At 28.6% G+C, this 16,244-nt stretch overlaps 1 protein-coding gene across 1 annotated transcript; it reads left to right on the plus strand.

The window, feature by feature from the left end:
* LOC128393745 (kinesin-like protein KIF12) lies at window positions 1-15,938 on the plus strand. The gene is given in 13 exon segments (XM_053353961.1): window positions 1-994; window positions 3,550-3,628; window positions 4,706-4,833; window positions 4,900-4,975; window positions 5,480-5,494; window positions 5,496-5,636; window positions 7,138-7,270; window positions 7,854-8,093; window positions 8,096-8,153; window positions 11,147-11,207; window positions 11,281-11,466; window positions 14,486-14,596; window positions 14,732-15,938. Coding segments are annotated over 13 exon segments (2,103 nt in total). The 5' UTR covers window positions 1-833; the 3' UTR covers window positions 15,446-15,938.
* The last annotated feature ends 306 nt before the right edge of the window (window positions 15,939-16,244 follow it).

The following is a 16,244-nucleotide window of genomic DNA, read 5'->3' on the forward strand; positions in this document are numbered from 1 at the left end:
TGTTCAGAAAAATATTGTAATCATTTGGAAAGAGTAACAATAAATGATAAGAATTCTCGAGAAATTGATGATTACGATTGCGAGAAGAAGATTAAGAAAATTGATAATTCTTAATATCTAATGGATTGTGAGATGAAGATAAGAAGATGGATGATAAAAGAAAAGAGAAAGTAGAAAACAATGAAAATCAAAGTATCTAAAAAAGGAAATGATTCAATATAACGGTTAATAGTTTCGAAGAGACTTTTCGATTACCATGGGAACCGAAAAGAGCAAAACATTGGACCAACCGAAAGAAAGAGTTGATTTTGATTCTCTTTCATAAACTAACCTTTTTTCCATCAAGTTACACAATTAAAGTGAAAGGTTATTCCAAGAATTAATTGTAACTCTAATTGTAACAATCTAACCGAAAAAAGATCCAACAGTAAATCAACTGGACCCACGAAAAAGACAAACTTATTTTCTCAATTTTAAATTGTTCCTTCAATATTTTTCTCTGTAATTTTAATCATCTATTTGTGTGTTGATTAACTGATTACCTGGTTAATTGTTACGAAATGTGTGATCAATTTTGTTATGTGATTATGTTATCAATGTTTATGTTTTTCTTATGGTGAAAGGTTAACATTGGCAACATGGTTAAAGTTAATCCTCCCTATGGTTTATTTTGATTGTTAAACAAATTAAGCCGATTGGTGATGATTTGATTTCTGTTAATCCACTGGATTTATTGATATTTATCATTAGATAATTTTGTGTCATAATTTGTTTCCCTCTCATCATCTCCATCCTCATCATCTTTTGCTGTCAATCGTCGTGGTGGTAAAACAATGACTGCCATTGACAATTATCCTGATTCTTCATCAGATAAAGATCATCAGGTTAAATCATCACCCACTGAAAGTGTCACTGAATCGTCCCCTGATCTACCCATGGATCTGAAATCTCCAGGATCAGCCAATGAATTTGACAATATCAATGTTGTTGTCCGGTAAGTTGTTGATTCCTAAATTACTTTTCCACTTGATTTAATTGTCACATGATTACAGTTTCACTTTTTCCTGAATTCATCATCATCATGAGAGATGAATGTTGAAAAATCCCTCTTACTTTTCCTCTCTCTCTCTCTCTCTTTCTGGTCACGTCTTGATTACATGATCGATAATTTTTCAAGATCATGGTTAGTAAATTGCCGCTGATTAGCTAGTAAAACAATCAAGACAGTGAAAATTGATGATGATCATCATGATGATGTTATTAATCATCTGAATTAACTGTTCATGTTATTCACTGATGACCAACTTGATGGTTACATGAATGAATGAATCAACAATGAACATTGATGTGAATTAAATTCCATCATCAACAATTAACTTTTTCCCCTCATTCCAAATCTTAAGACTTCTAGATTAATTTCTAGCAATCAATAGACATGATTAGGAAAATTTTCACCAATAATCAGAACAACAATTAACTACAGTAGATTACATGTTCTCCATTGATATTAACCCTTTGTTAATATCAAACGAAATTATTGATTTACATTAATCGACTTTTTTTTATTCTTATTTCTTTTTTTGTCAATCCAACATGAAATCCATTTAAAATATATCATGAACTTATATTCTGTTGATTTAATGCTAATCAGCAGTTAATTGTTGTTCAAATATCTGACAATCAACACTGAAAAATTGACAAACTGATCATCAATTTTATTAATTTTAAGAGAAGACGATTTCAACTATTCAGCTCATTGATTTACTAATCCAATCAACTCTAATTGTTTATCACCTTAGTGACTTTTTAATTGTTATCCCTGAATTATTCATGTAAAATTAATTAGCCTACTAACCTTTTAATTGTTGCTGTTGAAAATCAAGGTTTTATTTTTAATCAACTGTCATCAATTTATATTAAGCCACAATTTTTTTTTCTAAATCAATGATTGATACGATTTCTTAATGATTAATCAATATTAAACAATGATAATCAAATAATAATAGAAATAGTTAATCAATTGTAACAACCCATCATCATATACAATTAATAGATTGAAATTATTTTGAATGTCACCAATCAAGAGCTAATATTGTTTACTATTATTAATCAACCTTGATCTCTTAATTGTTGCCATTGTTAAATTAATCATAATCAGGTATGAATCTGCCTTTTAACCAGGGAAGATAACAATCAATTTCTTAATCAATTAATTGTATTGAATAAAAAAAACTTCATGAAAATAAAAACAATTAACAATATGATCAACTCTTAATTTACATAAATAACTGTAAATGGGTCAATTGTGGTGTTAACTTGTGGTCAGTTTTAATGGTGACCATTGGCTTTTATTTAATCACTTTGATTGTTGACGATTTGATTGTTTGATTTTCGTTGATCGTGTTTTGTTTTATCCCTTTCTGTTTATTTAATGTACAACAATTTATAAATTGTTTCCCTTGTGTCCAACTATTAGTGAGAAAACAATTGTCTATAAAAATAAACTACTAATCATGATTAATATATTTACTTATTATGATTGGTCAACCTGAATGGATTGGTCAACAATACAATCATTTATATCAACGGTCATTGATCTTGTTTATCAATCAAATTGTAACTTTTTTTTCATTGTATTGATTTAATGGTTATCGTAGTAATCAAAATAATATACACATTAATCAGAGTAATTCTGTTCTTAATTGTTACTCTGTAATTAATTTCTGACAAACAATGAGCTGCTAATTGTCATCTTAACAATTTGTTGATCAATTTTCTGTTAAATTGTTTCAATGTTTAATTGCGTGATCAGTATTGGTAAATAACAATGACAGTCAATCATATTTAGTTAATTGTTTGTTTCATTGGGAAAACTTAATCATCTTTGTAATTTTGATCAGTTGAAAGGCTAATTTTAACTCAGTTTGTTAATCATCATCATTATTATTAATGAGATATTGTAAACTATATGTTTTATTATCAATAGTTGATTAAGTTCATTGTGATAACAATTAATAAATTGGCAGAAATTCAATAAAAAAAACTATAAGATGATTAATAAAATTCAATTGGTGATTAATATCATTTATACCTTACACAATTATCTTAATCAGTTATTCAAGAGTTAATTTATACATGTTGGTAATTAGTTAATAGTTAATCATCAATTTAATTGGTTAATTAACAAAATCATCATGATTAATTATTTTGTTAAATTGTGCACGAAATGTACAAGAGACTTAGTAATTATTTTCTAATTGTTTTGGTTGATTAACATTCATTTTCTTGGACTAATTAACTTGATTAACTTTATTCTGGTTTAATTATGATTGTTATTATATACTAATCACAATTAAGACAAATTATCAGTTTGTTATTTGCTGATTGTACAATGAAAATTATTGCAAATCTCATAAAGTTTACTCGTGACAATTTAATTTTAATCAATTGAAAGTGAAATGAAATCATTAAGTGATCACTTATCGCCAACATGATTAGTGATTTATGTCCAATTGTGATTAACTAATTGTTTCCCTTTAATTGTAACAGTGTTCGCCCTATTCAAGGTAATCGGATTACGGAAAAAAATCGCGACACTTCATTGTTTCCCGCCGCGGGGCAAATTCAGGTAAATTGATGATTTAATTGTAATAGAAATTAATTATTCTAAATCACTTGTAGCTTAATATTATCATGAAAAAAAAGTCTCTCCTTCAACAATCAATAAACTGGATTAGTTAGCGAATCAGATTTAATTGGTTTCTACATTTTCAACATTTCCTTTCACTTATTATTAAGATAATGATTTATTGATTGTTGAGAATCAAATTGATAATTGTGTCTGAATTAAACTTATTTTTCTTTAATCACTGATTTGATAATTAGTCAAGTACTAGATTGTTGGTTATCCATGTTGTGTTTAGTTAATTATCTTGAGAAAAGTAAGAAAATAACAATTTCCTAATTATTTGATTTAGATAATTGATTTGGTGTTGTGATAATAATTTGATTACTATTTATACACACACACAAATATATAAATGATTAGTTTAATTTGTTGTATATGCAGATTAGTTGATTAATCAATTGTTACATGTCCATCCATTGATTACAATCAAGAGAAACTATGTCATCATCTGATTGTTACATTTACGATAATTTAACAAAAGTGATTAGCAATTTAATCAACAATCATTTGTTGTATTATTTAGTCTGTTAATCGTTAATTGTAATTGATTGATTGAAATAAGAGCTAATTGTGAAACGAGTGATGGAATATTTCAGGATTAATTGTCTTAATTAAGTTGATCATAATGTTAATCACCATGAATCAATATCATGATAACCTTCAAAATTGAAATTCAAGTTCAATGGTGAAACAACGTAACAATTTGTATTCCAAACCAATTGAGTTAATTGTGTTGACAATTTATTATAATTTATAAATACACACACATTTATGTACAAGTACGGATTATTCCGATCATCAACAATTAATTACGATAATTTGGAGTGGATTACAAGCAATCAACTGATTGTGAAGAAAAGTTTAATTCCTTAGCTAATTGTTTATATAATAAAATCTCATCTCAAAACCTATAATTTAACAATTAACCGTAAATCTATAAATTAACAAATCACCTTGGAGTTTATTGAGAATTTGTAATTTACTAATTGTTACTCTTTTTTTCGAACAACAATTAAGGTAAATGATCCAATTTCGAATACAACTCGATCGTTCACCTTTAACGTTGTCTTCGAACCCGAAGCGACTCAAGAAGAGATTTTTGAACATTCGGGAGTTAAACGATTGATCGATATGGCATTAGAAGGGTAATTAAACTTTCTAATTAAACTGGTCAACAATTAATTTTAATTGTTCTCATTTCACTCAATCAGATTCGCCTGTACAATATTTGCCTATGGACAAACTGGTTCAGGAAAAACTTTTACTCTCTGTGGTAATTATTATGAGGTAAGAAAAGTTAATAGTTTTTCATGATTTCCTTTCAAATTGATTGATTGTTAATCATATTAATCAATGTGATTTAATGGTCAAGGTTTATAACCATCGCTCTCATTTACTTTATTCACAATCAACTGGACACAATGAAAAGTAATCACAAATAATAAGATTGTCAAGGTTGATTAGCAAGAAAATAGTAAATCAACAATCAAAAAGAGTAATTTATTAATCACTGTAGCTTCATCTTCATCTTGATTTCTATTGATTTCAATTAATAGATTTCCAATAATAACAACAATTAACTCTGACACCTTTTCCTTCATTTACTAATTTAGTTTGTAAATCTTGTGAATAACTAATCATTTACAATCAACTGATTCACAATTAAGGTCAAATATTGATGGTTTTCACAAAATTAGGTTGAGGTTACAAATCGTAACTTTAATCAACAATCAACAACCAACAATCTATGGGATTTAACCACAATTATCTAATTGCTTTTTCTTTAATTAGGATTTTAATGATGAGAATAAAAAAATGCGGAGAGAAAAAAATTCTTGGGATTATCCAATTAAGCTTCGCTTATCTATTCGAGCAGATTAAGTTGAAAAAAGATCGAGGAGTTTATTATGTCGTAACTGCTTCTTACCTGGAAGTTTACAATGAACAGGTAAGTTGGACAATTAACTAATCACTGGTAACAATTAAATCATTTTCTTCCCCTGCACAGACAATTAAATTTACGACGATATTGAACATTAACTGGATTTGCATGTTATCCTTGAAACTATTGATGATTAACTTTCTATTTCGGTTTATTTAATTGTTTGCGATCATTTTTAAATTATCATTAATATTATATCGATATTAGAATTGATTGTTTAACATTACACTCATTATGTTGATTGTTATTGAAAATTTTCAAGGTTCCAACTCAAATATTATTAATAGTGACACAATTAAGACTCCAATAATCAAATTAGATTGTTATGTTCATGTTAATTTGATTAATCGTTAACTATTGGAGTAAATTGTTTGATAAATTGATCATCTTATTGAATTTAGTTTTATTATCAGTCTTTTTTTTCATTGATTTTCAATCACAATTGATAAAAATAACAATTGTTAAATTGATTGTCCAACAATTAACTTTTTTTGCTAAATAAAAATGTAACACTTTGAGCATATTAATCAACTCATTTAATCAGAACAATCAAGTTAATCAATATTGAGGAAATTATCATTAGTGTAAAACAATTCATAGATTTTGATATTTCCACAACAATTAGATTAATTGTTTTTCGTCACTTGATTTGTTTAAAATTTAATTGTTGCTGTTGTTTCTGATGTCCATTTTTCACCAAATATTTATTAACTTTAATCACGCAATTTAATTGTTTATCAATGGAAATAAATTTAATCCCAATCAGAACTTGGAATTGAAACTTTTCTACTTTTTTTTATCAGATTTAATCATGACCTAAATTAGATTTCATGGATTTTGTTAATCATTATGCTGATCATGATTAACTTTAATATTCAAATACTGATGATATTAAATTGTTACTGAATTAGAATCAGGGTGAAAGGTAAATTAATGTTAATTTAATAGTTGACAAATCTAGGTTAATACATTGAATACTCAGCTAATTGGATCACCAATTAATTATTTAACTTCATCATAATTAACTTCAACTGTTAATCGTTAATCCAAATTAACTTCAATCATTGTGTATGAAAAAAATACTTCAACCATTAAAAATTAACAATTAACATTGAATCTGAAGACAGTTTTACAAAACTAAACTTGAATCAATTAATCAAACAATTTGCTTACAATTAACAATTGATCAAATTAACTAAATTAACAACTCGAGATCAAAACTCAGCTAATTTTTTCAATCAATTCAATTTCCAGCAAAATAAACACAATGGATTTGTGAAAATGCCCTAGAATTTGTTTCTCAATCACAATCAACTGGTAAAGTTAATTAAAAATGCTAATCAATAAGTTGAACATTCAAATATATTGATTAATTAATTTTCTTTGATTTTAAAATCCAAGTTACTGCTGCCATCTAGCGGAAAGAAACTGATTTAAACTCGATTGTTAATCTGATTGGTTAAAGTGAATTAAACTAATTAACGTTTTCTAACTGATTATAATTAAGGTTCTAGATTTATTAAACCCTTCGACGAAAAGTTTGAATGTCCGATGGTCAAAGGATAGAGGATTTTATGCAGAAAATTTATTTAAAGTTGAATGTGAAGATATCGGTGATCTGGAAGGTGTTTTAGAAGAAGGTAAGTTAATTGTTAATTTAGAAGAGAAATTAAAGTGAACAATCAATTAAATTTCATGATAAGTTTAGATGAAACCAATTAACGATGTAACTAAATTTAATGACTGAGACTCTATTTGGAAAACGATAATAACGTGTAACAAGATATTTATTGTGAACAATTTAACAACAAATATTACATATCAGCAATTTAGTTAATGATTTAACAGTTAATTGTTTTGATAACAAGTTGTTAGTGTTCAATTTTTATCGATGGTGAAGAAATTAACATTGACAATTAAGATTTAAACCTTTTTCCGGGTTCCAAGTAATTTATCATTACCATAACAATTACCGAGCTTCCTATTTTTGTGACAATTACAAATTTAATTTACCTTAATGAAGGGATGATAAGATAATCATCATTAACTATATGATGATGATGATGATTAAAACATGAGAAAACTTGTAATTACAGAATCATTTTAATGGTAATTATTTTAGTAACTCTCAGGTAACTTGGTGGAAATGAATTTGAATATCTAATCATCAATAGACAAGAATTAATAACTTGATTGTTAACTGATTTTATCGTTTGCCTCTAGGGACCAAAAATCGTCAGGTTAGGTCACATATGATGAACGAAAAATCGAGTCGAAGCCATTCCTTGTTGACCATTTCTTTGGCCTCCGAAACTCAAGATCCCGAAGACCCTCAGGGTTACATCCGTCGAGAAGGTCGACTTTGTCTGGTTGATCTAGCGGGTTCTGAGAAAACGAAACGGACCCAAAGTAGGGGGGACACACTGGTCGAAGCAAATAACATCAATAGGTCACTTTTGGTCCTTGTAATTGTATCTCGGCCTTAGCATCACCTAAACGCCGAGCTGGACACATACCTTACAGGTAACGATGAGGTGACATTGAAACGTTTCAATGAATTGAATCAAAATGATTCATGATTATCATAAATTGATGGGAAAATTTCATTATGATGGTCAATTAAGATAAACAAGTTATTATTTGATTGTTGGTTAAATTGATTGGATAGATGAGAAAGGCTAACAAATTAGATTGACAAAATCACATGCAATTAAAAATAATTAGATAATCAGATTAGTTAACAATCAATTCACTGAACCGGTGAGTGATTTGTTAATTGTTAAGTACAGTCGATCTCTTTTGCTTGAGACTCTCGAAGCAAATTTTGAGACGGACAAGCAAATGAATGAGACATTTTTTTACCCGCTAAGAAAAGTCATAAAATGTTTTATTACTTTCGCAAAATTTGAGACAAAGAAAAGAAATGAATGAGACAGACAAGTAAATGAGTGAGACATTTTAGCAAATGAATTAGTTTTCAATTTCTTCCTCTTCTAAACATTTAGAAATATACTTTTGCATATTTTTGTAATAGTTTTTGCAATCGTTTTCATCGATAACATCGGAAGCTAATTTCAGGCCATCAAACACTTCATCGCCATTTTTAGGGTTGAGTTTCTTTACATAATATTTCAACTGATTGAAAGATTGATTCTGAGAAACGGAGAACAATTATTGAGATTACATCAACTATCGTCAAGCAGAATTTTATTTGTAAAAGTACAATGATCGGTAGTTCATCGCAGCACAAACAGAGAAATTTTTACCACGAACAGCTTTGACTCGAAGATTCGATTTTTTACCAATTTTCGAGTATCCGTAATTGAGTCTCGCATGAATTTGAATACCTGTTTCATCGATGAAGAATAATTTATCACGATCACTATCCATACGAATAAATCGTCGAGCATATTCCAGTCTTGCTGTTATTTGTTGTTGAGAATTTCTTCTCTCAGGAACAATCGATATCCGTTTAAATGAATAGTGTAAACCTTGAATATACCGATGTACAGTCGATGAATGAACGTTTACACCGAACTCGTCATGAATTTTATCCCTTAGTTCATCCGATGTAAGTTGACAATTAACATCTAACCAATCCTTCACTGTATCAATAATTTGCTGATTAAGTTTCTTTTTTCGATGAGCTTTAGGCTTTGCATAAACTTTTGATTCCTTGAATCGTTGAACAATTGTATGAATTGTACTAGGATTAACACCATAATCACTTATTTCAATTGAACTTTTACCTTGTTCACTAGCAGAAACGATTAACTTTTCACATCAACATTTATTTTCACCATTTTAATACCAATAACCAACTAACTATTAGGAAGTAATATCCGATACTTTCAGCTTTGTTTCTAGGCTATGCCGATCAACAGAATGTGAAAGATAGAACTTTTCCATAGCCAGCCACGAAGTGGTCTCGTCGGAAAGTGGCATTTAGATGCATTTTTCAGCTTTTCCGCAACGAGTTCCATTTTGATTCGACAACCAGAGGGCATTCAGCTGCGTATTGATCATTAGTTTTGAATTTTGATTGTCTTGAAGTGAGTCCATTAAATTCCTGATGTCGAAATTAGTATTAAAGACAAAAATTCATTTCAAATAGCTGGTCTGGAATCAGCGCCTATTGTTTTATTCAGTAGCTAATTGACCTTATGGTAAACTTGTTAAACGACTAACGATGAGGATAAAATCGGCCTAAATACTAATTTCGGCATCGGGAATTTAATAGGACTCAATTTCAAGACAATCAAAAAAGGTCAAAAATTTCATGTGAATGTCAACGGGATAAGTACGCACCTTTGAATGCCAATTACTCCTGAACGAAAAGTCAGATCAAAAAGATGATTAGCTCAGTTTGTTCGATAATTTTAGAACTTTCAAATCGCCGGAAAAGATTTCTTGAAAAAAGTTTTGCATCTAAATGTACCACTTTTCCGACTTTGAGAGGCCACTGCTCGGTAACGGCTTTATGGAAAAGTTCCAAATCAGGTCACAACAAAACTTTCACATTTTCTCTGTTGAATCGCGAAGAAAAAAATCTGACCTAATAAATAGCCTAGAAATGTAAGCGTCAAAGTCCGGATATCGGTTGTTACGCCCTGTATAAACACAGAGAAAAATTATCAACAAGTGTCTCATCAAGCGCTAAACCGTCTCCGCTCATTTGGGTTAACTGTCTCAAATTTTAAAGGCCATAAAAGTTTACGACTTAGCGTAGGCGGTAAAAAAAATGTCTCATTCATTTGCTTGTCCGTCTCAAAATTTGCTTCGAGAGTCTCAAGCAAAAGAGATCGACTGTACAAAAGTTCAGTAGCCTTTGATTTATTCATCTACTTGATTAACATTGATTAAATGTCAACAATTTTAAATTGTCTACAATTTATAATTGATTTAATTAACATCCTAATCAAAAGTAATCTAATTTAATTTAAAGAGAGATACTAAATCAACAAATTGTATTAGTTTTAGGTTATTGAATTTCAAGTTTTTAATCAACGAAATTAATTTCCGATTACAATTAGTTTACTTAACTAGTGATAATATAATCAGAGGGTTTAATTGATTAGGATTATGAAGTAATCCAATAAATGGTCAATGATATTGAAATCAATTAATTTCTTGTGTTAATCAAATGTGGACAATGAACTAAAAATTAATCAATATGCTATCGAACCAGTTAATTGCTAACTAATAAATCAATCAATAAACGAAAGTGTCAAGCAAAAGTTGATTCATGTTAACGGATTAAATCAATAATTAACCTTACTCAGTTTTCTGTTACTCTAATGAGATTAAAAAATTGGACAATCAACTTAATCATGATGATAATCATCAGCATTGATACATCATAATCAATACTTTATTGTTAAAAAAAAAAGTATTGACAATGAACTATTGACATTTAAGAATTGATTTAGTAAACAATTAATCAATTATTTCTTATAAAACTGAGCTGATTGATTAGAATGATAATTAAATTTCATCATCGCATATTATGATTACAGGGATAGTACATTAACTAAATTACTGGCTGATAGTTTGTCTGGAAGTGGGATGACATTAATGGTAAGAACTTCCTATCAGCTACTAATTAGACAATTAGCTTAATTGTGGATAATTTTTTTGTCTCAATTTCAAGGTGGCTTGTGTTTCCTCATCACCCGAAGACTCCTCGGAAACAATTAACACCCTTCGATACGCAGCTCGAGCTAAAAAGGTGAAAACTAATCCGATTGTCCGAATGGATCCTCGAGAATTGTTGATATTAAGCTTGAAACGAGAAGTGCGACTCTTGAGGATGGAAAATATTTACCTGAGGCAACAGGTAAATATCAATTTCTTTCTTGATTTATATGTTGTTACAATTAAGATTCTGCAAACAATTTGAAGGAAAATATAATAGTTTGTTATTATAATTGCGAAAATGGTTTCATCTCAATGGTCATTTCCATTGGTCAGTTGATGAAAACTTGATGCTTATTGTTTATCATTATTATCATGATAATTGTTGGCTAAGGGTCAATACATTTAATGGTAAACCAGTTTATCTTTTCCTAATCAATTTTTATAACAAAAAAGTGATTAAAACAATTAAATTGTTAAGGTTAATCAACTACATGTTGTATATGAGATACATGATCACGCAATAAATTGTTAGCTACAATTTTCCCATATGATTTAGCAGCACAATCAGCCAATTGTAGTTGTTTAATTATAATCAATTTAATCTGATCAACTTAATTACCTAAAGGGTAAAGGGTTGATAAATTTTGAACAATTGAACTAATCTGATGATGAACAAAGTTTTCATTGTATCTTTTTTGTTGTATATTAATATTTTTTTGATTAACCATCACTTCAATCAACAATTTAATTGAAATAATAATTTAATGATAATAATGTTGAAACAATTTGTATTCTGTTAATTTAACCTTAGGGCAAATTAAAAAGGTTCATGACTTTCATTATGATTGTTAAGATAATCATATTGTCCCCTTTTCCCTGTGGATTTAATTATCCTCAGCTAACAATTGTTACAATCAAATTGAAAGGGTATTCTCACTGTGAATACAATTAATTTTGATTGTAATCAACTGCAATATCTGTAAATGCTTGCAAATGTCTATGTGTATATGTGAATATATCTGAGATATGTAATGTCAAATGGTAATGATAATATTACATAGATGCAGATTGACAGAGGTCAAGGTCACCTGAGGAAAAGGGATAAGCCACCGAGTCCATTGAAGGGTATTGCGGTGATCGGGAATATGGTCAAGAATCAGCTGAAAAAGACTCGATTCAAATGGAGGAAGAAATTGATTGAGAATTGAAGTGAAAAGCCCTTGCTGACCATTAAAAGTGACCAAGAGTGAAAACATATTGACAGAGAAACAAAATCAAATGAGAAAATATTTTACCTTCATTTTGATTAATCGAATCAACAATTTGATCATCCATCTTATTGACGTTAATTATATATTACAAGGAATCATCATTATCAATTTCACTTCCTCTTCCTCCTCTCTCTCTCTCTCTTTTTTCTCACTCCCACTCTCCCACTCTGAGATAATTTTGCTGATTTTACTCTTAATCAATTCTCACAATCAAGTTAATCACTTACACTTTCATTCATTTGGTTGGATGAAATTCAAGAAGGAAAAAAAAAAGTTCACTCATATTCACATTCTTGAATCTCCCATGATGGTGATGATGATCAGAATATTAGTTTAAACCTTAGTTAACTTAATTATCATTATTATCATCATGATGAGCGTAGGAAGATGTTACAATTTACAAATGATAAATATTTTTATTAATTAATTTTTGCTTCTAATTTGAACATTTTCACCAAATTTACTTTTACTATACAGAGATTATTTTTGTTCATGACTGTCTGACAATCAAATTTAATCATTATTGATTATTATTTAAGATGAGATATTAAATTGTTACAATTCCTACGCAATTTAAACTCAAATACAATCAAATTAAAGTTAATTCCAACCTGAAACAAAGCAAATGATTAACTAAATTACTTGACAATGATAACAAGTAAAAATTGTCATTATTATTGGAATGACAATTTACTAAATTGTATTAATTGCTTCACTATGTTACTATTAGTTGATTGTTAACCAACAAGGTTATAATTAACACTTTCACCTAATCACAATTTAGGTCAAAATTGAAAACCTTGGTGTTATTTTCTGGGTTACAGACTGAATCTATTCACTCAGAATCTTCATCATCTTCATCACCATGATGATGATGAGAAAACAGGAAAAATTGATCAATCAGATTTACGCACATAAATTGTTGACAATTAATCAATAATCCAAAGACAATCAGTTTAATTACTATTGTTAAATTAGCTTTAAACTATTACCTCAATGTGAAGTGTTATTTTTTTAATTGTTAACTCATTACGATAGCTTATTTTAATTACTAATTTATTTTGATTGTTTTGCTTTTCTATTCAATTAATCAAAATTAATTGTTCATCGAGCTTATTTAATTGTGATAATATTAATTGTTAAACTCAAAAATAAATAGTTATTTATGTTAGCACAATTAATTAAGCTCAACCATAGAGTTAAAATGTTTTATTTTAATTGTTATTGTCCGAGAAAAAAAATTTAACTAATACAATTAACTTAATTATGAAAGGATAATCAATGTTTGCACAATTTGTTCAATTGAATTATTAATACTTTTAATTGTTACCCTTGATTGTAATTACTAGAAAACATTTGAATCCCTATTAATCTGATGAACAATTTAAATGAATAAACTAAAATGATTTGTAACAATTAACTAACTGATTGCATCACCTTTTGATTGTACTGGACAACATTGATTGTTAATCATTTCAGATTTAATTGTTATTAGCATCTTTTTGCTCATGATAATAATAAACAATTAACAATCAACAATGAATCTAAAAATATGATTACAATTAAATTGATGAAAACCCAAAAACTGGTTTTAAATTTAACCCGAAATTAAATGAATCCTAAATATAAAAAAATCAAACAAAGAGTTAAAATTACTATTAACAATTAAGAGAGAGAGAGAGAGAGAGAGAGTTTGTTAATTGTTGTTAATCAAATTTTCAAACTCTTTCATTAAATGAGCATCAATTTAATGCTCATGTTATTTATATAATTAATCAAACAATTACCATGTTAAATCATGATCCAAACTCGTTTCTTTGTTATTGTTTCCCAATTTGATGGATCTTAATTATAACAATTATAAATTGCTCTCTACCTTTGAGGCCAACAATTAAAGTTAATTAATCTATTGTTTATTGAATTGTTTTTTCCATCATCACAATTTAGTTAAATATTGGAAGTGGATTCATCCTTCCCTCTAATGGTGATAGACCAACTTCAAATGATTCAATTAATTCACAGGTTGGTGAGGTGATAATTAATCAAATCAATGGAGCTGTTAATCATGGTGATAATCAGATTGATTGTCAATCCGATGTAAACATTAACAATAATAATAATAATCCTAATGGTAATGATATTAATTCAAATGATGATCATCAGGTGGATGTTAATTATTCAATGTTAACTGAGAAACCACCGAGTAATCAAATTGTCAATGATGAAATTATTAATTGTGATGGTAATCATATTGTTACTGATTCAGGTAAATTGGTGATTAAGGACAATCTATTACACAAATATATGCAACAAAATGAAGGATTGAGAGCTGAAAATGCTCAATTACATCAACAAAGGGAGAGATTAATTCATGATCATGAATTAGTTTGTCGTGAAAATGATAGATTAAGGAAAAGATTATCAATTCCAAGTCAAAATGGTGATCAATTAATTACAATTAACGGTGAATCGAATGGTAATAATGATAATTTCCAAGATAATGGAATAATAATTAATGGTGATGACGATGAAACCATCAATGAGCAACAACAACAAGGAGGTGAAAATGAAGATGAATATAATAACAATCATAATACCAACGGATTAACAAATGGATTAGCTAATAAAGGGATTAACAAAAAGAACAGCAATAATTTAAGACGAGAAGAGGAAAGAAGACCTTCACTGGTTGCGATCAATGGTAATTCCGAGGAAAGGACAATTAGTAATAGATTTAAATTCAATGATAGATCAGGAAATGGTAAACTAATCAACGGAATAAACAATGATAACGGTAATAATCATAATCTAGTAAAAGGAAATGTTAATGAGAAACAATCTAATGAGTTTGGCCTGGAGGTGAGAGGCACTTCGGCAGCGACCAAGACGAGGTTCAGGAGGAAGTGAAATCAAAATGGATCACCTTTTATACTCATCTTTTTACCTGTAATTGAAAAGGAGATGAACAGATAATTATGACAATCAGTCTGAATGATAAAAAAAGGGTTCAAGATGAGAAAGTAAATGTGGCAAAAGTGAATGAGTGTAAGAGTAACGGAAGATGATAAGGAACTGGTTCCATGATAATGATGATGATGGCAAAGATGCTTAAGGAAGTGGAGATGACACAGTAAAAGAAAGAGTGGAAGAGAGAGAGAGAGAGAGAAGATCAAAAGGAAAAGGATTTTGTTATCATCTAATTGGGAGAAAGTGGATTTAGATTAAATTGTCAATCGTTGAGATGATTAAATTTTCGATTGTTACTCATTGTGTATTCATTTCCAATCATTGAACATTTTTTTTTGTAATCAATAGTTTCATTTGATTCTTGTCTCATTGTAAATAAAATCATATTCATTTGAATTTCATGTCAAGAAACTTTATCATCAGTTGATTTTTGTAAATACAGTCACACCTCTCTAATCGCCCCCTCTATTATGTCACAAATTCTTTAATTTCACAATTTAATTTTCGATTGAGATAGAATATAGTTATAATATGTCACATAATAATCACTATTTCAATTTGTGAGATTCATGTAATTGTGTTTTGTCAATGAAATGAGCTAATTGGCTTAAATTATGGAATCATGAAATTGCATCATTTTTGAGAGTATCAAAGATTATTATTACAGAAAGAGAAAAGTTATCAACAAGAGATAATGAAGATTGATCAATTCAGTGTTGTAAATAAGATTATAGTAAAT

This window comes from Panonychus citri, unplaced genomic scaffold (genome assembly GCF_014898815.1).
Source record: "Panonychus citri isolate SS breed McGregor unplaced genomic scaffold, ASM1489881v1 Contig00138, whole genome shotgun sequence".
In the NCBI taxonomy this organism is placed as follows: Eukaryota; Metazoa; Arthropoda; class Arachnida; order Trombidiformes; family Tetranychidae; genus Panonychus; species Panonychus citri.